At 44.1% G+C, this 23,458-nt stretch overlaps 1 protein-coding gene and 1 long non-coding RNA gene across 5 annotated transcripts; one reads left to right on the forward strand and one right to left on the reverse strand.

The window, feature by feature from the left end:
* Positions 1 to 946: 946 nt before the first annotated feature.
* On the reverse strand, positions 947 to 3,578 carry SMIM29 (small integral membrane protein 29). Of its 4 annotated transcripts, XM_033424213.2 has the most exons (5): positions 3,454 to 3,576; positions 2,190 to 2,376; positions 1,970 to 1,995; positions 1,594 to 1,699; positions 947 to 1,417 (listed from the first exon to the last, which is right to left on the reverse strand). In XM_033424213.2, exons 2-5 carry the CDS (start codon positions 2,298 to 2,300, stop codon positions 1,352 to 1,354), a joined length of 309 nt encoding a protein of 102 aa, XP_033280104.1. In that variant the 5' UTR covers positions 2,301 to 2,376; positions 3,454 to 3,576; the 3' UTR covers positions 947 to 1,351. The 4 variants fall into 4 exon arrangements, with proteins under 4 accessions (XP_033280104.1, XP_049549715.1, XP_049549713.1 ...); XM_049693758.1 differs by lacking the exon at positions 1,970 to 1,995 and having other exon boundaries at positions 3,211 to 3,525; XM_049693756.1 differs by lacking the exon at positions 947 to 1,417 and having other exon boundaries at positions 1,424 to 1,699; positions 3,454 to 3,578.
* LOC117200627 (uncharacterized) lies at positions 3,043 to 20,642 on the forward strand. Its single transcript, XR_007469910.1, has 4 exons — positions 3,043 to 3,166; positions 19,078 to 19,492; positions 19,757 to 19,840; positions 20,274 to 20,642. It is a non-coding gene; the product is annotated as an uncharacterized LOC117200627 (long non-coding RNA).
* The last annotated feature ends 2,816 nt before the right edge of the window (positions 20,643 to 23,458 follow it).

Genomic DNA, 23,458 nt, shown 5'->3' on the forward strand with positions numbered 1-23,458 from the left:
AAGCTGTGTCTCACCAGGGGTGGCTCACACGCCCTTTGCTTCCTTCCCACCTTGCCTAGTCCCTGCAGTAGGTTGGGCCGCCCCCTTGGGGGCACAGGAAGGCAGGCAGGAGGGGTTTAAGCCCCCTCCCCCCTCTAAGCAGGCTCCAATCTACCTTGCCCTCACCCTGGAATCCAGTGCAGTGATGAAAATGCAAAGTCACCTTTATCCAGGTGAGGCCCAGGAGGCCTGGGCTCCCGGTGGCAGCCACTTAAGGTGGGCTAGAGCCACTCCCTGTCCCTGTCTGCTTCCACTCTAGACCTCGGTTTCCCCTTCCTTCCCTCACTCGGGGCACTAATAACAAGGAGCTAGCCTTGCCCACTCCCATCCTTCTGCTCCTCCCCAACCCCCAAGGTTCTGGTTCCATCTTTCCTCTGTTCACAAACTACCTCTGGACAGTTGTGTTGTTTTTTGTTCAATGTTTCATTCTTAGACATCCGTCATTGCTGCTGCTACCAGCGCCAAATGTTCATCCTCATTGCCTCCTGTTCTGCCCACATTCCCCTCCTCCAAGATGCTCTTAGGGGAAGGGGCCTGGGGCAAAGCAGGCTGGGTTACCGACTACCCCAGTCCCAGGGAAGGTGGGGCCCTGCCCCTAGGATGCTGCAGCAGAGTAAGGAGGGGGGCCTGTGTTGACCGTCGGGTGTAGGGGCCACCTTCTCCCCCTGTTCTGTCAGGGAGGAGGTAGCCATTATTTGTCCCAGCCTGGGGCCCCCCCTCTGGTTTCCTATTTGCAGTTACTTGAATAAAAAAATATCCTTTTCTGGACTCTTTCTGTGATGGGTGCCTGGAATAGGGAAGGGTGGAAACCAAGGCTCTAGTGGGTGGGGGAGGAAGAAGAAAAAGCATTGGCGTCAGCTCCAGGGAAGGTAACTTAAGCCCCTCTTGAAGAAGTCAACTACACCCCTAGCCACAAAACGTTTTATTTACAAAATATATATACCGAATATTATACATTAGGCCCTGTCACCATGGGAACAGCTCCAAAGCCAAGTCAGGGAGGGCTAGAGAAAGGTGGTGCCTGTGGAAGGGCAAAGCTCCACCCTGTCTCCCAGCCACCCTTCCACCCCAGAAGGAAAAATTCCCATTAGCTCCTGGGAGTGGCTGGTAGGCTCAGCCCACAAAGGACTGAAGGCCTAGCAGGGAGTGAGGTGACAGTGGGGGCTGACTGCTATGCAGGGCTTAGGACTGGAGACGGGAGGAGGAATGGAGACCCAGTACCCGGGAGGGGGAGCTGGGGGAAGCAGCAGGCTGCAGGGCCCTGGACGTTCCAGGACCCCATGGTTCTGAAGAGCAGGGCAGGGGGCTCAAGTCATGTCTTGACATCCAGCAAGGGCATCCGCTTGTGCTGGTAGCCACTCTGCCAGCCATGGACCACCTGTAGGGGAGGAGACCCGCACCACAGGGCACAGTCCACAGCACAACTTGGGAGGAGGCACCCCACTAGCCACGGCCCACATGGGGAAGGCTGAGAGCAGAACCAGGCTCTGTCTTCAGGGGTATCAATAGAGCAGGCCCACCTCTGCTGATTCTCGCTGTCCCCAGAGTGCTCACCTTGGGGTCTCCCACGTCAGAGAGGAGCTCCTGCTCAGCCTCGTGCAGCTCCTCAGCAGGGTCGTAGCTGTACACAGGGAGCAGGTGATGGCGAAGCCGGTCCACCCTGGGTAGCATGGGAGGGGGCTCAGCCCAGGGGACCCACTCCCCTTCTTCAGACACCTGACTGCCCTGTCTCTACTCCCCCTGGCAGGGGCACACTAGAGCTCTAACGAGACATGTCTGGGCAGGAAAACCTAACGGGAGTGCAGGGAATTTCAGGTTTGTGTCTGAATGGCTGAGGAGCATCTTACATGTATGCAGGGATCTCAGATCCTGTGGGAAGAACTTTAAGCACAATTCGGGGGAGGTGGTGCGGGGGGGCAGGGACACTCACCGCTTTTTCTTCTGGACATACATTACCTGTAACAGAGACACAGCACTGTGGAGGCCGCTGAGCCCAGGATGGCCCACAAGTGACAGGGGTTTACCTCCACACCCTCCTCTCCCGTAACAGCAGGACAGCTGAGATGCTGTGTGCAGGCTGGACCAGGCCCACCCAGCCCTGCCTTCGCAAAGGTGTGGGTAGGTATGTATGTATGTGGGGGGTTCCTTACCACGGCCACCACCACCCCGACCAGGGTGATGAGGAAGAAGGGCCCCAACACATAGCCCACCATGGAGTCGCTGCTGGCCTGTGGGGCATTGGGCACTGTGGTGTTACTCATGACATCGGCAGCCAGAGGGCTGGGTAGTCAGCATGGGCAGTAGTACTGCCTCGGGAGGGCGCCTCCACTGGGCTCCCTGGGGAGGAGGAAGGAGGTTGTCAATTCCACTCAGGCTCCGGATTCCTCCCCAAGAGCTAGTAATATATGAAAACTTAGGTCAGGCACTGGGAAGAGGGATCTTCCAGGTCAGTGTGCTGGGTTTAACCCTCCAGGGACTCTCAGCAAGTCCTGGGTGTAAACGGCACCAAAGGGAGGCCCAGACCAGGGCCTGAGTCCTGCCCAGCTCCTATCCCCACATCGGGGGGGGGGGGGGGGGCTCAGCTCAGGTGCTGGCCAAACATTTGCAGATATCAATTCCTGAGGAGAGGTTAGATGTAGGTTCCCAGCTCCTGCCCCAGCCTCCTGGGGTACTGGACTGCCAGCAGCTATCCAGTGGAGCAAAATGGGGATATTAGGTTAAAACATGAGGGTCCTGCATTGCAGCCTAGGGGTGAGGTGGGAGCATCTGAAGGAGACCATCTCGGCCCGGGTCCAGTGCCCACACTTCGGTCTATATAGGTCCTATGCCCTCTTTGTCCCTGGAGTCACGCCAGGCATAGTCTGGGCACCGTCTCCCCCATCGGTCTCATGTGCCAGGGTGGACACAAGTGGGCAGGGCTGGACTGCATCTGCGAGGTGATGTCACCGCCCCCTGGTCCCCACTCGGGGCTCCGCCCGGGTCCCTCCCCTCCTGGCCTGGAATGACAGAAGGAAGTGGAGAGGGTCAGCTCCCATGACAGATGCAAGGAGACTGTCCACGGGTGGCTGCACGCAGATACACCCAGGTCCTTGACCCCGGTTCTCCTGGGCTTCTATCGGAGGGCAAGGTATGAACTACCCGTCCCGCTACCCGTGGAGGCTCCGGGCTTACCCAGTCGCATGCCCGTCCCATAGTAGAGGGGACATGCCGAGGTAGGGAGGGTGACAGGCCGTTCCTAGGATGCGGACCAGCAACGGAGAGCGGGAGGTAGTTCCCACGGCGCTGGGAGGCTCAGGCCAGGGGAAGGGAACTTAGGGGGAGCACAGAGGGGCCCGGGCCTCCTGGCATCCCAACACCCCGAGGCGTGGACCTGTACCCGCGCTTTGCAGCCCATCCAACCCGGCCAAGCCTTACCTCCCGCCGATGCAGCCCGGAAAGGAACGCCCTCGGTTGGCTCCCGGGCCCCGGAAGAGCCGTCAGGCGCGTGATCAAAGGACCCGGGGAAATGGGCGGGGCCACAGTATCAGGGTGCAGCCAATCCGATGGCGGCAGGCAGAAGGCCCGGAGGCTTCGGGAGGGGCCAATCCGGAGGCCGGGGGTGCTGGCGGCGCCGAGCCGAGACGGCCTGGGCTGCGGGGTCCACCCTGTGACGGCAGGGGTCAGCCGAGGGCTGCGCAGCGGGGAGGGGCGGAGAGGGGAGGGGCGCGCGCGGCTTCCCGGCGTAACCCGGGGCGGACCCCTGCTATGCGGCCGCGCTTGGGAGCTCACATTCCAGGGAGAGGCCTGGCGTCCGCTTTACTCGCACTTCTGGTTGGAGCCCAGTCACGCTCTAACGTTTAGCCCAGGCCCCACAAGGCCTCCAAAGCCCCGCAAGGGCTTTGTTGAGCCCTCTAGACCTCCTAGCGGCGCAGACTGGCCCTCTGTGCAGTGCTCAGAGTGTGTAGGCAGGCCTGGGGTAGCCCCTGCCCAGCCTTGGACCTCAGGTCCACCCACCTAGCCACCCTCTCTGCGCCTCACTCTTAATATTGGTAAAACAGGCTGCTGTAAGGATTAAACCATGACATGGGTAGAGCCTAGCACATAGCATGCCCAGAATTTTAAATTCCCTGTTAGCCTCTTTCCGGTTTTCCAGGGCACAGACGGAGCAGCGAGGTGAAGTTCCTCTGGGTCATAGGTAACTTGACAAGTAGGTAAGCTTGAGTTGAAGCTTCGGTCGTCTGACAATTAAAAATGTCACACACTTATTGGGGAAATTTGAATAAGATTAGTGGGTTTTACCAATGTCAGTATCCTGGTTGTGATGTTATACTATAGTTTTGCAAAAGTTAGCATTGGGGGAAGCTAAGCAAAGTGTACAAGGGATCTCTGTTATTTCTTACAACTGCATGTGAATCTAGTTACCTCGAATTGTGTGTGTATAGTTTTGTACCACACCTACCTTTCCGTCACCAGAATCACACACAATTGGGAAAACTCCAGATTGGCAGGCGATAGAAAACACCCAAGAACATAAAGGTTGTGGCAGCCGAACTAGGTTGAGGCCCTCCTGGGTCCTCAAGTGCTACTGGAGATACAGGGGTGCTGTGAGTCACCCTATTCTTTTTTTTTTTTTTTTTTTGGCTGTGCTGCCCAGCATGCAGGATCTTAGTTCCCCCACCAGGGATCGAACCCGTGCCCCCTGCCACTGGACCTGGAGTCCTAACCACTGGACCACCAGGGAATTTCCTGGGTCACCCTATTCTTGCCAGAGACAGCCAATGGCATGGATGTGGTTGAGCTACTTTGTCTGGTCAGGCCTCAGTTTCCTCAAGTCCTTCCGGAGGTGGTTAGATGAGAGCAGGTCTGGTGCAGAGATGACCCAATTAGGAACCAGAGGGCAGGTGGGAACTTGCCTCTTGCCTCCAGACACCACCATCTGACTGGGGAATCAGATAAAGGGAAAGGAATGAGAGAAAAGCTTGGGTCTGAAGGCTCCAGGTAGATTTCCTGGTATTCTCTGCCTTTGAGTCTGGAGAGTAGGGAGACCACCCATAAGAGTCTTCTATTAGACCTGAGGGCAGAGGAAGGAGGCACCTCCCCAGGCAGGGCCTCCCTCACCTTACAAGGAAGTAGGGATCAAGTAGTATGTTTTAGACCCAGGCCCCCTTGGCTGACCACACACCCAACTGTTGTTCCCATCCTCAGGACTTCCAACCACATATCTAGAGGGTCTAGTGGTCCTTGGAGCAGGCCTAGTGATTGCATTAGCTAGGCCAGTGTGTCCTTTACTCCTAGGACAGAACACCATTCCAAGGTAGGCAGGGCAGCTGGGACGACCTCAGTTTACAGTGAGTAAGCTGAGGCCCTGAGTGGTGTAATGACTTCCCAAGGCCCTTGGTGTGATCACCAAGGGTAAGGCAGAATGGGATGATGGGCGGGCCCCTCTTCCTTGGACAGCTGTGTTCTGGCAGCCACTCTGGGACTGCATTTGAGGCCTGGTTTGTTCCTGTGATGAGATGAACTGTTATAAGTTAAATCCACATAATGTAAACCTTAAAATAACAAAGTTATTTTATGTAAGTCAACAAAAGAGATAAAATAGAATTAAAAACTCTGAAGTAATCCAAAATAAGGGAGAAAAAGGGTAACAAAGAAGAGATGAGACAACCAGAAAACAAATAAGATGATAAACTGAAACCTAAATATATCAATAATCACATTAAAAGTAAATGGTCGGGCTTCCCTGGTGGCGCAGCGGTTGAGAGCCCGCCTGCCGATGCAGGGGACACGGGTTCGTGTCCCGGTCCGGGAAGATCCCACATGCCGCGGAGCGGCTGGGCCCGTGAGCCATGGCCGCTGAGCCTGCGCGTCCGGAGCCTGTGCTCCGCAACGGGAGAGGCCACAACAGTGAGAGGCCCGCGTACCGCAAAAAAAAAAAAAAAAAAAAAAAAGTAAATGGTCTAAACAACCCAATTAAGGGACTTCCCTGGCAGTCCGGTGATTAAGACTCCATCCTTTCATTGCAGGGGACACGGGTTTGATCCCTGGTCGGGGAACTAAGATCCTGCATGCTGCACAGCATGGCCAAAATAATAATAATAATAAAATAACCCAATTAAAAGGCAGAGATTATCAGAATGGATAAAATAGTAAGACACAATTACATGTTGCCCACAAGAAATGTACTCTGAATATAAAGACTCCAATAGGGTAAAAGCAAAAAGATGGGAAAAGATACACCATGTTTATGCTTGTCAAAAGAAAGCTGGGAAGGCTATAATAAAATCAGGCAAAGTTGATTTCAGAGCAGAGAATATTACCAGAGATGAAAAAAAGTTCAGTTTGTAATGACAAAGGGGTTGATTAATTGAGGACATAACAATTCTAAATGTTCATGTGCCCAATAAGCAAGCTTCAAAATATATGACACAAAAATGGATAGAGCTCCAAGAAAAAACAATCACAGTTTTAGTCAGAGATTTCAGTACTACCCTCTGAATAATAGATGAAACAAGCAAATAATCAGCCAGGATGTAGTAAACTAGAACAACACTATCAACCAACTTGACCTTTATAGAATCCTCCACCTAACACTAGCAGAATACATATTCTTAAGTGTACACAGAAGATTTATCAAGACAGATCATATTATGGGCCATAAAACAAGTCTCAATAAATCAAAAAGGATTCAAGTCATAACGAAGTGTGTGTTCTGATCACAGTGGAATTATATTAGAAATCAATAACAAAAAGATCCTTGGAAAATTCCCAGCTATTTGGAAAATGAATAACACACCTCTGGATCAATTAGGAATTATTTTGAACTGAATGAAAATGCAAATGCAGTGTATCAGAATTTGTGGGACATCTCTGTTAGAGAAATCTATAGCACTAAATATCTATTTAAAAAAAGAAAGATATGTCAACGACCTCAGCTTCCACCTGAAACCAAAGTGTACAGAAGAAAATAACAAAGATCAATGCTGAAATCCATGTAATAGAAAACAGAAAATCAATGAAACCATAAGCTGCTTCTTGAGAAGATCAACAAAATTGATAAACCTGTAGCCAGACTGATCAGGAAAAAAGAAAATACAAATCACCAATATTAGGAATGAAAGAGGTAAGATCACAACAGTTTCTACAGATAATAAAAGAATAATAAGGGAATATTAGGAACAACTTTTTGCCAATAAATTCAATAACTTAGTTGAAATGAAGAATAGATGGAAAGACACAAATTACCAAAGCTCACCTAAGAAATAGATAAATGTATAGGAATCTAGGTTAAATTTATAGCTTCAATTTAAGCTTCAATTTAAGCTTCAATAGCATACATTAATTCCTCCTATTCAATTCTATGTCCCCCTTGAAGTTGGTATTGTTACAAATACATCTTTATATATTGCATGCGTATTAACATAGATTTATAATTATTGTTTTATGCATCTGTCTTTTAAACCATGTAAGAATCAGAAAAGAGTTACATACCCAGAATACAATAATACTGGCTTTTATATTTACCTTATACTTACCTTTATCAGTGAACTTTTATCTAGTGCCTTTTTGTTTCAGTCTGAATGACTCCCTGTAGCATTTCTTGTAGGGCAGGTCTACTAAACAAATGCTGTTAGTTTTTGTTAATCGGGGAATGTCTGAACTTCTCCTTAATTGTGAAGGACAATTTTTCTGGATATAGAATTACTGGTTGACAGGTTTTTGTTTGTGTTTTCCTGTCAGTTCTTTAAATATATCATTCTACTGGTTTCTAGCCTTTGGGGTTTCTGATGATAAATCAACTGTTAATCTTAGGATGTTAATTGTAATCTCCATGGTAACCACTACAAAAACAAGTAGGAAATATATAGAAAAGGAAATGAAGAGGAAATCAAAATGGTACATACTAGGAGAAAAATCAAACACAAAAGAAGTCAGTACTGGAAGGATTAAGGAACGAAAAAGATATCACACACAGAAAACAGTACTATAGCAGAAGTAAGTCCTTCAATATCAGTAATCACTTTAAATGTAAATGGATTAAACTCACCAATTAAAAGACAGAGATTGGTGATAGGTGCACAATATTATGAATGTATTTAATGCCACTGATTTGTATATTTCAAAATGATTAAAATGGTAAATTTTATGTATATTCTATCACAAAAAAAGGCAGAATGGATTTTAAAATGATCTAACAGGATTTGAAAAAAAATTTCTCCAGAGAAGACATGCAAATGGCCAAATAAGTACATGAAAAGATGCTCAACATCACTACTTATTAGGGAAATGCAAATCATACTACAATGAGATACCACTTCATATCCATTAGGATGGCTATTATTTAAAACAAAACAAAACAGAAAATAACAAATGTTGGTGAGGATGTAGAGAAAAAAGAACTCTTGTGTACTGCTGGTGTGAATAAAATGGTGCAGCCACTACAGAAAACAGTATGGTGGTTCCTCAAAAAATTGAAAATAGAATTACCATATGATCCAGCAATTACACTTTTGGGTATATACTGCAAAGAATGGAAAGCAGGGATTCAGACAGATATCTGTATACTCAAGTACATAGCATCATTCTCCACAATAGTCAAAATGTGGAAGCAACCCAAGTGCCCATCGACAGGTAAGTGGATAAACAAAATATGGTACATATGTACAATGGGATATTGACACACCTACAACATGGATGAACCTTGAAGACATTATGCTAAGTGAAAGAAACCAGCCACGAAAGAACAAATAAGGTATGATTTCACTTATATGAGGTACCTAGAGTAGTCAAATTCATATAGATAAAAAGTAGAATGGTAGTTGCCAGGGGCTGGGGTGGGGGGGCTGGGTGGGAGGGAATAAAGAGCTATTGTTTAATGGGTACGGGGTTTCAGCTTGAGAAGATGAAAAACTTTTTGGAGATGGATGGTAGTAATGCTTGCATAACAGTGTATTTAATGCCACTGAACTGTACACTTAGAAACAGTTTAAAATGTTAAAAAAAAAAAAAAGAGAGAGAGAGAGAGATCCAATCCAAGTATATGCTGCTGGCAAGAGACTCACTTTAGACCCAAAGACACAAATAAGTTGAAAGTGAAAGGATGGAAAAGATATTCTATGTAAAGAATAACCAAAAGAGACTAGGGTGGCTATATTAATATTGGACAAAATAGATTTTAAGTCAAAAACTCTTACAAGAGACAAAGGAGGACATTTTATATTGATAAAAAGGGAAAATCATGAAGAAGTTATGACAATTATATATGCACCAAACAACACAGTCCCAAGATATATGAAGCAAATATTGACAAAACTGAAGGGACAAATTGACAGTTCTACACTAATAGTTGGAGACTTCAATACCTTACTTTCAATAATGGAAAGAATATCCTATACAGAAGATCAATAAGGAAATAGAGTACTTGAAAAACACTATAAACCAACTAGACCTAAAAGACATAAAGAACACTCGTCCTAAAGAATATACATTGTTCTCAAGTACACATGGCGTATTCTCCAGGACAGATCATATGTTAGGCCACAAAACAAATTTTAATACATTTTAAAACCTCCTAACAAAGAAAAGACCAGGACCAGATGGCTTCACTGATTAATTCTACCAAAAATCTAAAGGAGAATTAATACCAATGTTTCTCAAATTCTTCCAAAAAATTGAAAGAAAAGGAACACTTCCTAACTCATTCTAACTCAGCATTGCCCTCATACCAAAGCCAGACAAACACACAAAAGGAAACTACAGATCAATATCTCTTATTAATATAAATGTAAGGTAATAAAAGAACTCTCAATAAATTAAAAAGGATTAAAATCATACAAAGCATCTTCCCTGACCACAATGGAATTAATCTAGAAATCAGTAGCAGAAGGAAAACTGGAAAATTAGCAAATATGCAGAAAGTAAACAACACACTCTTAAAAAAACAGTGGATTAAAGAAGACCACTAGGGAAATAGAAAATACTTTGAGACATACCAAAAACTTATGGGATATAGTAAAAGCAGTACTCAGTGGGAAATTTACAGTTGTAAATGCCTACATTAATAGAAGATCTCAGATAAACAACCAAACTTTAAACCTTAAGGAATTAGAGGGACTTCCCTGGTGGTCCAGTGGTAAATAATCCACCTTCCAGTGCAGGGGACATGGGTTTGATCCCTGATCAGGGAAGTAAGATCCCACATGCCACTGGGCAACTAAGCCTGTGTGCCACAACTACTGACCTCGTGTGCCTCAGTGAGAGGGCCCACATGTGGTAAACTACAGAGCCCATGCACCCTGGAGCCTGCACGCTGCAACTAGAGAGAGATCCCACATGCCACAATTAGAGAGAAGCCTGCATGCCACAACAAAAAGATCCCACATGCCTCAACAAAGATCATGCATGCTTCAACTAAGACCCGATGTAGCCAAAAAAATAAAGAAAAATAAAATAGTTCAGTAGCTTAAAAAAAAAAAACCCTAAGGAACTAGAAAAAGTAGGGCAAACTAAAGGAAGGAAGGAAATAATATAGAGCACAAATAAATTAAATGGGGGGGAACAATAGAATCAACAAAATCAAAAGTTGGTTCTTTGAAAAGATAGCAAAACTTTAGTTAGACTGACTAAAAAAATGGAAGATGAAAATAACTAAAACCGGAAATGAAAACAGAAATTAAAAGGATTATAAGAGAACACTATGAACTATTATATGCAAACAAGATAATCTGGATGAATCAACAAATTCCTAAAGACATGCAAATTATTAAAACTTATTCAAGAGGAAATAGAAGTTCTCAACAGACCTGTAATAAGCAAGAAGATTACATCAGGAATCAATAACCTCCCAAGAAAGAAAAGTCAGGACTAGATGTCTTCACTGGCCAATTCTACCAAACATTTAAAGAAGAATTAACATCAATCCAATTCATCAATCCTAACATCAACTCTACCAAAAATTAGAGGAGGGGAACACTTTCTAACACATTCCTTGAGGCCAACTTTATCCTGATACCAAAGCCAGAGAAAGATTCCATAAGAAAAGTATAGATCAATATTCCTTATAAACATAGACAAAAATCTTCAATAATATACTAGCAGACCAAATCCAATAGCACATGAAAAAGGATTATACACAATGACCAAATGGGATTTACCCTAGGAATGGAAGGGGTGTTTCAACTATAGGAAAATCAATGTCATACAGCCCTAACAGGACAAAGGAAAACAACCACATAACTCAATAGATGCAGAAAAGCATCTGATAAAAATTCAACATCCTTTCATGATAAAAACACAGCTGAGGGCTTCCCTGGTGGCACAGTGGTTAAGAATCCGTGCTCCCAGAGTTCAGGACATTGGTCCCCCAGAGACCTCATGGCTCCATGTAATATCAAATGGCAAAATCTCTCCCAGAGATCTCCATCTCATCACTAAAACCCAACTCCACTCAACGACCAGCAAGCTACACTGCTGGAGACCCTATGCCAAAAAACTAGCAAGACAGGAACAGAACCCCACACATTAGCAGAGAGGCTGTCTAAAATCATAATAAGGTCACAGACACCCCAAAACACACTACTGGACGTGGTCCTGCCCACCAGAAAGACAAGATCCAGCCTCATCCACCAGAACGCGCAACAGTCCACTCCACCAGGAAGCCTACACAACCTACTGAACCAACGTTAGCCACTAGGGGCAGAAACCAAAAATAACGGGAACTACGAACCTGAATCCTGCAAAAAGGAGACCCCAAACACAGTAAGTTAAGCAAAATGAGGAGACAGAGAAACACACAGCAGATGAAGAAGCAAGGTAAAAACCCACCAGACCAAACAAATGAAGAGGAAATAGGCAGTCTACCTGAAAAAGAATTCAGAGTAATGATAGTAAAGATGATCCAAAATCTTAGAAATGGAATGGAGAAAATACAAGAAATGTTTAACAAGTACCTAGAAGAATTAAAGAGCAAACAAACAATGATGAACAACACAATAAATGAAATTTAAAATTCTCTAGAAGGAATCAATAGCAGAATAACTGAGGCAGAAGAACAGATAAGTGACCTGGAAGAGAAAACAGTAGAAATAACTGCCAAAGAGCAGAACAAATAAAAAAGAATGAAAAGAATTGAGGATAGTCTCAGAGACCTCTGGGACAACATTAAACACACCAACATTCAAATTATAGGGGTCCCAGAAGAAGAAGAGAAAAAGAAAGGGGCTGAGAAAATATTTGACGAGATTACAGTTGAAAACTTTCCTAATATGGGAAAGGAAATAATCAAGTACAGGAAGCACAGAGAGTCCCATACAGGATAAATCCAAGGAGAAACACACCAAGACACATATTAATCAAACTATCAAAACTTAAATACAAAGAAAAAATATTAAAAGCAGCAAGGGAAAAACAACAAATAACATACAAGGGAATCCCTATAAGGCTAACAGCTGATCTTTCAGCACAAATTCTGCAGCCAGAAGGGTGTGGCAGGACATATTTAAAGTGATGAAAGGGAAAAACCTACAACCAAGATTACTCTACCCAGCAAGGATCTCATTCAGATTCGACAGAGAAATTCAAAACTTTACAGACAAGCAAAATCTAAGTGAATTCAGCACCACCAAATCAACTTTACAACAAATGCTAAAGGAACTTCTCTAGGCAGGAAACACAAGAGAAGGAAGAGACCTAAAATAACAAACCCAAAACAATTAAGAAAATGGTAATAGGAACATACATATCGATAACTACCTTAAATGTAAATGGATTAAATGCTCCAAACAAAAGACACAGACTGGCTGAATGGATACAAAAACAAGACCCATATATATGCTGTCTACAAGAGACCCACTTCAGACCTAGGGACACATACAGACTAAAAGTGAGGGGATGGAAAAAGATATTCCATGCAAATGTAAATCAAAAGAAAGCTGGAGTAGCAATTCTCATATCAGACAAGATAGACTTTAAAATAAAGATTATTACAAGAGACAAAGAAGGACACTACATAATGATCAAGGGATCAATCCAAGAAGAAGATATAACAATTGTAAATATTTATGCACCCAACATAGGAGCACCTCAATACATAAGGCAAATGCTAACAGCAAGAAAAGGGGAAATTGACAGTAACACAATCATAGTAGGGGACTTTAACACCCCACGTTCACCAATGGACAGATCATCCAAAATGAAAATAAATAAGGAAACACAAGCTTTAAATGATACATTAAACAAGATGGACTTAATTGATATTTACAGGACATTCATCCAAAAACAACAGAATACACTTTCTTCTCAAGTGCTCATGGAACATTCTCCAGGATAGATCATATATTGGGTCACAAATCAAGCCTTGGTAAATTTAAGAAAATTGAAATCATATCAAGTATCTTTTCCGACCACAATGCCATCAGACTAGATATCAATTACAGGAAAAAAATCTGTAAAAAAATACAAACACATGGAGGCTAAACAATACACTACTAAATAACCAAGAGATCACTGAAGAAATCAAAGAGGAAATCAAAAAATACCTAGAAACAAATGACAATGAAAACACGATGACCCAAAACCTATGGGATGCAGCAAAAGCAGTTCTAAGAGGGGAATTTACAGCAATACAATCCTACCTCAAGAAACAAGAAACATCTCAAATAAATAACCTAACCTTACACCTAAAGCAATTAGAGAAAGAAGAACAAAAAAACCCCCAAAGTTAGCAGAAGGAAAGAAATCATAAAGATAAGATCAGAAATAAATGAAGGAAAAAAATAGCAAAGATCAATAAAACTAAAAGCTGGTTCTTTGAGAAGATAAACAAAATTGATAAACAATTAGCCAGACTCATCAAGAAAAAAAGGGAGAAGACTCAAATCTATATAATTATAAATGAAAAAAGAGAAGTAACAACTGATACTGCAGAAATACAAAGGATCATGAGAGATTACTACAAGAAACTATATGCCAATAAAATGGACAACCTAGAAGAAATGGACAAATTCTTAGAAAAGCACAACCTTCCAAGACTGAACAAGGAAGAAATAGAAAATATAAACAGACCAAGCACAAGCACTGAAATTGAGACTGTGATTAAAAATCTTCCAACAAACAAAAGCCCAGGACCAGATGGCTTCACAGGTGAATTCTATCAAACATTTAGAGAAGAGCTAACACCCATCCTTCTCAAACTCTTCCAAAATATAGCAGAGGGAAGAACACTACCAAACTCATTCTACGAGGCCACCATCACCCTGATACCGAAACCAGACAAAGATGTCACAAAGAAAGAAAACTACAGGCTAATATCACTAATGAACATAGATGCAAAAATCCTCAACAAAATACTAACAGAATCCAACAGCACATTAAAAGAATCATACACCATGATCAAGTGGGGTTTATCCCAGGAATGCAAGGATTCTTCAATATACGCAAATCAATCAATGTGATAGACCATATTAACAAATTGAAGGAGAAAAACCACATCATCATCTCAATAGATGCAGAAAAAGCTTTTGACAAAATTCAACAGCGATTTATGATAAAAACCCTCCAGAAAGTAGGCATAGAGGGAACTTACCTCAACATGATAAAGGCCATATATGACAAACCCTCAGTCAACATCGTTCTCAATGGTGAAAAACTGAAACCGTTACCTCTAAAATCAGGAACAAGACAAGATTGTCCACTCTCACCACTATTATTCAACATAGTTTTGGAAGTTTTAGCCACAGCAATCAGAGAAGAAAAAGAAATAAAAGGAATCCAAATGGGAAAAGAAGAAGTAAAGCTGTCACTGTTTGCAGATGACATGATACTATACATAAAGAATCCTAAAGATGCTACGAGAAAACTACTAGAGCTAATCAATGAATTTGGTAAAGTAGCAGGATACAAAATTAATGCACAGAAATCTCTTGCATTCCTATACACTAATGATGAAAAATCTGAAAGAGAAATTAAGGAAACACTCCCATTTACCATTGCAACAAAAAGAATAAAATACCTAGGAATAAACCTACCTAAGGAGACAAAAGACCTGTATGCAGAAAACTATAAGACACTGATGAAAGAAATGAAAGATGATACAAACAGATGGAAAGATATACCATGTTTTTGGATTGGAAGAATCAACATTGTGAAAATGACTGTATTACCCAAAGCAATCTACAGATTCAGTGCAATCTCTATCAAACTACCAATGGCATTTTTCATAGAACTAGAACAAAGAATTTCACAATTTGTATGGAAACACAAAAGACCCCGAAGAGCCAAAGCAACCTTGAGAAAGAAAAACGGAGCTGGAGGAATCAGGCTCCCGGAATTCAGACTAGACCACAAAGCTACAGTAATCAAGACAGTATGGTACTGGCACAAAAACAGAAATATAGATCAATGGAACAGGATAAAAAGCCCAGATAAACCCATGCACATATGGTCACCTTATTTTTGATAAAGGAGGCAAGAATATACAGTGGAGAAAAGACAGCCCCTTCAATAAGTGGTGCTGGGAAAACTGGACAGCTACATGTAAAAGAATGAAATTAGAACACTCCCTAACACCATACACAAAAATAAACTCAAAATGGATTAAAGACCTAAAAGTAAGGCCAGACACTATAAAACTCTTAGAGGAAAACATAGGCAGATCACTCTATGACATAAATCACAACAAGATCCTTTCTGACCCACCTCCTAGAGAAATGGAAATAAAAACAAAAATAAACAAATGGGACCTAATGAAACTTAAAATCTTTTGCACAGCAAAGGAAAACATAAACAATATGAAAAGACAACCCCCAGAATGGGAGAAAATATTTGCAAATGAAGCAACAGACAAAGGATTAATCTCCAAAATTTACAAGCAGCTCAATATCAAAAAAACAAACAACTCAATCCAAAAATGGGCAGAAGACCCAAATAGACATTTCTCTAAAGAAGATATACAGATTGCCAACAAACACATGAAGGAATGCTCAACATCACTAATCATTAGAGAAATGCAAATCAAAACTACAATGAGGTATCACCTCCCACCAGTCAGAATGGCCATCATCAAAAAATCTACAAACAATAAATTCTGGAGAGGGTGTGGAGAAAGGGGAACCCTCTTGCACTGTTGGTGGGAATGTAAATTGATACAGCCACTATGGAAAACAGTATGGAGGTTCCTTATAAAACTAAAAATAGAACTACCATACGACCCAGCAATCCCACTACTGGGCATATACCCTGAGTAAACCATAATTCAAAAAGGTAATGTACCACAATGTTCATTGCAGCTCTATTTACAATAGCCAGGAGATGGACGCAACCTAAGTGTCCATCGACAGATGAATGGATAAAGAAGATGTGGCACATATATACAATGCAATATTACTAAGCCATAAAAAGAAATGAAATTGAGTTATTTGTAGTGAGGTGGATGGACCTAGAGTGAAGAGTGAAGTAAGTCAGAAAGAGAAAAACAAATACCATATGCTAACACATATATATGGAATGTAAAAAAAAAAAAAAAGGTTCTGAAGAACCTAGGGGCAGGACAGGAATAAAGACGTAGACCTAGAGAATGGACTTGAGGACACAGGGAGTGGGAAGGGTAAGCTGGGACAAAGTGAGAGAGTGGCATGGACATATATACACTACCAAATGTAGAACCGATAGCTAGTGGGAAGCAGTCACATAGCACAGGGAGACCAGCTCGGTGCTTTGTGACCACCTAGAGGGGTGGTATAGGGAGTGGGGGAGGGAGGGAGACACAGGGGGAAAGAGATATGGGAACATATGTATATGTCTAGCTGATTCACTTTGTTATAAAGCAGAAACTAACACACCATTGTAAAGCAATTATACTCCAATAAAGATGTAAAAAAAAAAAAGATAAAATAAAGACATCTTCAAACATTCAAAAAACAAACAAAAATACACTATTAGGAAATCAAGCATGGCAGGTACATATTGATAGAAACTTGAATTAAATGATATTTTCATGATTAAAAAAAAGAATGAAGATAAATACATCTTCAAACATTCATAAAACAAACAAAAATACACTATAGGGCTTCCCTGGTGGCGCAATGGTTCAGAATCTGCCTGCCAATGCAGGGGACACGGGTTCGAGCCCTGGTCTGGGAAGATCCTACATGCCGGGGAGCAACTGGGCCCGTGAGCCACAGCTACTGGGCCTGTGCGTCTGCAGCTTGTGCTCCGCAACAGGAGAGGCCGCGACAATGAGAGGCCCGCGCACCGCGATGAAGAGTGGCCCCCACTCGCCGCAACTAGAGAAAGCCCTCACACAGAAATGGAGACCCAACACAGCCTAAATAAATTTATTAAAAAAAAATACACTATTAGGAAATCAAGCATGGGAGGTATATATTGATAGAAACTTGCATTAAATGACATTTTCATGATTTAAAAAAAAAAAAAAAGAATCCGTGCTCCCAGTGCAGGGAACATGGTTTCGATCCCTGGTTGGGGGACTAAGATCCCACATGCCACACGGCGTGGCCAAAACAAAAGAAAACAAAAAACCAAAACCACAACAAACTAAGAATAGGATAGACTTTTTAGGAAATGGTACTGGAACAACTGGTTATCTAGATGCAAAAATTATCACCTTGAATCCATACCTTGCAATATATACAAATTCTAATGTATGATTCTATTATATGAAACTCTAGAAAATGCAGACTAAACTACAGTGACAGAAAGCAGATTAGTGTTTACTTGAAGAAGGATGTGTGAGGGTCAGGTGAGAGGGGTCACAAAGAGGCACAAAGGAACTTTTGGGGGTGAGGGATAGGTCTATTACCTTGGTTATGATAGTTTCATTTGAACACATATGTCAAGATGTATTAAATTGTACACTCTAAATGTGTGCAGCTTATGTTAATTGTAGCTCAATACAGTTTTTTAAAATTAATTTATTTTTATTAATTTATTTTTGGCTGAATTGTGTCTTCATTGCTGCATGCGGGCTTTCTCTAGTTGCGGTGAGTGGGGGGCTACTCTTCGTTGCAGTATGCAGGCTTCTCGTTGCAGTGGCTTCTCTTGTTGCAGAGCACAGGCTCTAGGCACGCGGGCTTCAGAAGCTGTGGCACGTGGGCTCAGTAGTTGTGGCTCACGGACTCTAGAGCACAGGCTCAGTATTTGTGGCGCACGGGCTTAGCTGCTCTGCAGCATGTGAGATCTTCCTGGACCAGGGCTCAAACCCGTGTCCCCTGCATTGGCAGGCAGATGCTTAACCACTGCACCACCAGGGAAGCCCCTTAATACAGTTTTTAAAAATATGATGAGTAAAGAATGACTCAATAAATATGGATCAATGCATATTTATTTTATAAATGAGTTAATGGAGTTAATGACAGGTGAGTCAATAGGCCAAGGCCCAGGGATTGGGAAGGGGGAGACATACCAAGAAAAAGGAACCAAGACTGTAGCAGAATCTTGTTGGCCACCATCACATTGCCCAGGCTCAACCTTGCCAGGCTGGCCCAAAGTGCCCTGCCCGCACTACTGGCTATCCTTGTGGCTCCAACTAAGTCACTCAACACCTTGGAACCTGAGTCCCTGACTCCAAAACGTAACTAATAATGCCCACCTCATAAATAAGATTATTGTTGATTGAAAGAAATTACATTTATGGGGGATTCTCTGGAGATCCAGTGGTTAGGACTCCGCGCTTTCACTACCAAGGGCTGGGTTCAATCCCTGGTCGGGGAACTAAGATCCTGCAAGCTGTGCATGACGTGGCCAAAAAAAAATTTATGGGCTTAAGCATTAGGTAAATAATAACATGCTCCATAAATGTAAGGGATTACAAAACAATCTGATTGTTTTTGATTGCAAAAACAAATTACTACCAAGAGTTGGAAAATATACAAAGTCACAAAGAAGAAAATTAAATGACTCATAATCCCACTTTCAGAGGGTATTTTCTTCCTGGCTCTTTCTTACATTGGCTCATTTATTTTTGTGCAGTTACCTGGTTTTCTGCATGCATCCCATTTTCCCACCTCCATACCTTTACTTCCGCTGTTCTTCTCCACCTTCCAGAAGCCCATTGGCCTCTTTCTGGAGGGCGGAGCAGAGGGCTGCCCCGGAAGGAGTGGAAAACGAGCTTCTGAGACGCTGCCTAGTGGAGCCAGCCCTCACCCCATTCCGGGATAAAGATCAGTGGGGTTGAGGTGGAGAGGGACCCCACAGTTCCCGCACCTGCCGTTGTGACATCACTGGCAGCCTGAGGAGTGGAGGTTTGGGGCTCCCTCCACTTCGGGGTCCCTACTGGCCAGCCCCTGACAGCACCAGAGGCCTGACTTCAAGGTATTTGCTTCCCCGCAGCTTTCCTTCACCTTCTAAATCTTACCCACACCCAATCTACTTTCCCTTGTCCTTCAGTCTCCTCCAGGCTCCAGCTCCATCGACAGTGAGCTGGGGATCAAAGTACCTGCCTCTCAGGGTAGATGTGAAGGTCAGTGTCCTGGCCCTTAGCCCTTAGCCTTGTACAGGCAGTAAGTGTTCAAGGAATTGTCTGAACTGATGGGAAAGTACTTGGTAAACTGGAAAGCACAGTCAAATATTAGCTGTTGTAATCGGTCCACTCAATTTCCTCAGATCAAGTTCCCTCCAAGTAAAACAAATTTCCCTCGACTCCACCCCCCAAACTGCAAATCCCCATAACCACCCCTCCCTTCTCCAGTCTGAATCCTAACTTGGCTTTCCTTGCCTGTTTCAGACACAGGCTGTGCTGAAAGTGACCAGCCTTCCATTTAGCTCCTGCCCTCCACCTGGGAAAGTTCACAGGATCCTGGGCTGAGAGGTAAGCGGAGTAGCAGGAACTGGGGGTTTCCTCCCCGCTTTCCCTCTAACTCCCAAGTTCCAGGCAAGAAGAGGAAGCTGGGGAAGGGGTCTCAGAGGACAGGCTTCAATAGGGTGTTTGTTCTGATTTGTTGGTGGGCACCACGCTGGTTGAATATCACCCTTAACTACCCGCACCTCCACCTGTTCTTGCTTCCAGGTCTGGGGGAAAGTGAATGTGTGTGTGTGTGTGTGTGTGTGTGTGTGTGTGTGTGTGTGTGTGTGTGTGTGTGTGTGTGTGTGTGTGTGTGTGTGTGTGTGTGTGTGTGTGTGTGTGTGTGTGTGTGTGTGTGTGTGTTGTTGAGAGAACAGAGTGACACTAGGCAGACATTCTTTGTGCTGTGGACATCCCCAAATGCCATGGCTCTTTGCTTCTTCCAACCTGCATTTCCTAGGTACCTGCTCTGAACCACTCAGCTGGATGCAAAGAACAGAGATATTTCCCGGCCTTCAGAATGGGGGCATGCACAGGAGTCACTAAGCTCCTCCTAGGGGAGAGAATCTTGGACATCTTTCTCAAAGAATAGCACAGCACATGTGAATTGTGAAGCAGTGCAATGGTACATGGTACCTTTGAAGAACTGCAAAATGTTCTATGAGGCCAGGGAAAAAGAAGGGCAAGGTGGGTGGCAAGAAATGAGTCTGCAGAGGTGGGCAGGGGCCAAATCACAAAAGATATTGGGTACTACTCTAGGGTATTAGAACTTTACTCTGAAAGCTATGGGTAGGAGGAGAACCAGAAGTGTAGCCAGGACACTGTGGTGGTGGTGGGGGCAGGTGGCAGGGAGGGGTCAGTGAAGTCAGGGAGAAGATAAGTGGCCTTTGGATTTGTCAGTGTGCCAGTCAGTAGCCATTGATGGGCGGCACTGGAGGCCCACTAGAGGGGACGCATAAACCCGTAGTGACCCCACAGGACATGGTTTTCTCTGGGCAGGCTCAGCTCTTGCATAGGAGGGGTGAATTCAGGATTGGGATTCTGTAGGGGGGCTGCAGGGGGAGGAGATGGGGACAAGAAATACCAAGTAAATAATGGTGAGTGAGTGATGAAGTGATGGACGTGGGTTTAGACTTGGCACCGGCTTAGATAGAGTTTGGTGGCCAAGAATGGGATAACCATTAAAAGATATACTTTCATGTCCACAGAGCCAGAAGAGCTGCCTATTAACAGCATGGCCAGAGATATGTATTCTTTGCTCAGGGTTCCAAACTCGAATACTGGTGAAAAGTCCCTTCTCACTGTGCCTATTTCCCAATCTGTAAAATGAGAGGATTAGATGATCCCTAGAATCCTTCCAGGCCTAACCACATAATGATTCACCACTGTTCCCTTATTTTTATCCTCTTCACACCTACTTAAGTGTCATGGCTACCCATACACTCTCAATACCTATTCGTGGAGTTCCTGATGATCTCCCTCACAGACACCTGGCAGTGTGCTGGCACCTCAGCAGTGCCCAACCTGTTGGCTGAGTGATGGTGATTACATGAGGACATGAGGAATTCTCTCCCTCTGCCTCCTCAGCAACCCTTCATGTCAGGTGTTTGGGGACCAGATGCAAATTCATTCACCACCTCCCTGATTTCAGTTTCTGCTTGCTCTGGTCCATCTTGCACTCTGAAGTGACCAGGAGAGAGTACTACTAAGTGGGTGAGAAGGCAGGTTCTGGAGTCAGACCCCCTGGGTTTGACTACAGTTCTTCCATTTATTACCTGTGGGATCTTGGATGTATTACTTAACCTCTGTATTTTCTTCTAAAAGCTTGATGACTCATTTTACACATTTGCAAGTTTATTTTCATTGTATGGTGTGAGGTAGGGATCTAAATTTATTTATTTTTATTTGTCTAGCCAATTGTTCCAACACCATTTACTGAAGGACCAATCCTTTCCTCCCTGGGGTGCATGTCTCCTCTGGCTCTTACCATATTCCCACATACGCATAGGTCTGTTTCTCGGTCCCCTGTTCTATTCAGTTTCCTAATTCACTTCTCTATCTAGCTATTCCCATTTATCACATTGCTTCAGTTACTTTATCTTTAAAGTCTTGATACTGATAGAACACAGGACTTCCCTGTAGTCCTGTGTTTTTCCTTGTAGTTTTTCAAAACTGTCTTAGACATCCTTGGCACTCTACCTTGTGATTTTTAGAATTGGTTTCTCCAATTCTTTTAAAAAGTAGTTTGCTTCCCTAGGCTGCCATTTCCTTTACCATCACGAAGGTGATGACCAAAGGTCCTATGTGTCACAAGGATGGCAAAGATGAAATTGTAAAGCAGGGAACACACCACCTGGTATAAAGGCCTGGAACAACAACCCAGGAGCACTCAGGAGAGAGTAGTATCATCTTCCACAAATGCCCAACCCGATGTGGTCACTGCTGTTTTAAAACCTTTGTTGGCTTCCCAGTCATGCGGAGTAAAGTTCAAACAGCCAGCCAAGCCACCTGACCCCAGCTGACCTTTCCCGTGGCACCTCCTGGCTCTCCCTCCTCCCTCCCCATCACGGCTATCATGTTCCAGCCCCCGCAAACTCGCTGTTAACCGAGTACAGCACCCTTGCACATGCTGTCCCCTTGGTCGAGAATTCCTTTACCCTTCATGAATCCTCTCAGATGGTGGCTCCACTGGGATGGAGTTAGTCACTCTCTCTGCCTTCTTTTTATTGCATTTGTCACTTTGCATTGTGATTGTGTCTGTTGTGACTTGTCTTATTTAGTGAACTCAGCACAGTCCTTGGCATTTTCCAAACAGGTGTTCACAGCCACTATTTAATGATCACACACCAACTCTGGCATCACATACACTCCTTCACTTATTTAACGCTCACGACGACCCCACAAAGTAGACTTCTCCCCCAGTGAATAGGAAGGAACACAGACGGTAACTTGCCCAAGATCACAGAGCTTGTCAACAGCTCAGCGGAGACCTGAACCCTGGTCTAATTCCAAAGCTCACACCTTCTATTATAGCAGGCAGCCTGCCCTATCCTCCCTCCCTTTTCCGAATCCCTTACTCATCCTACCCTTCCATGGTCCCCCTGCCCAAGCTCTCTCCATCGGCCCCTCACCCCACCTCCAGGCACCCCAGCAGGTGCCTCTGTGAGGACTGCATGTCCTGGCTTGAGCACATTGCTGGAATTCAGGCCATAGAACATGGAGCCTCATGGCTGCATCGCAGATGCCGAGATGTTAGCTGGGTGTCACAAGACCAAGGAGATAAAAGAAACCTTTCACACCTCAAATGTGTTTGAAACCACAAAGCAAACAAGTCCATGGTTTATAACAACAGGGTTTCTTCAGCATGGTTATCAGGTCTCCAGAGAGGATGGGAGCCAGCCTGACTGGGGTTTGGGCAGGAATTCTGCCAACTCAATCTGGCTTGAGTTGGTCAAAGCTGCCACCTCAGAATAACAAAGGGCGTAGGAAGTGCAATGCATGTCGCAGCACTGTCCCCAGTGCTGGTTTCAGCAATGTCAGGGTGGCATTCGTGTTCTTTGGGCTGATTTCCTCTGGTCACTCATGCTCAAAGTTTTGGGGCCTTCTGAGATTTCTCTCCCACTCGCCCTCCCTCCTGCCACAAGT

This window comes from Orcinus orca, chromosome 10 (assembly GCF_937001465.1).
Source record: "Orcinus orca chromosome 10, mOrcOrc1.1, whole genome shotgun sequence".
NCBI classification, from domain to species: Eukaryota; Metazoa; Chordata; class Mammalia; order Artiodactyla; family Delphinidae; genus Orcinus; species Orcinus orca.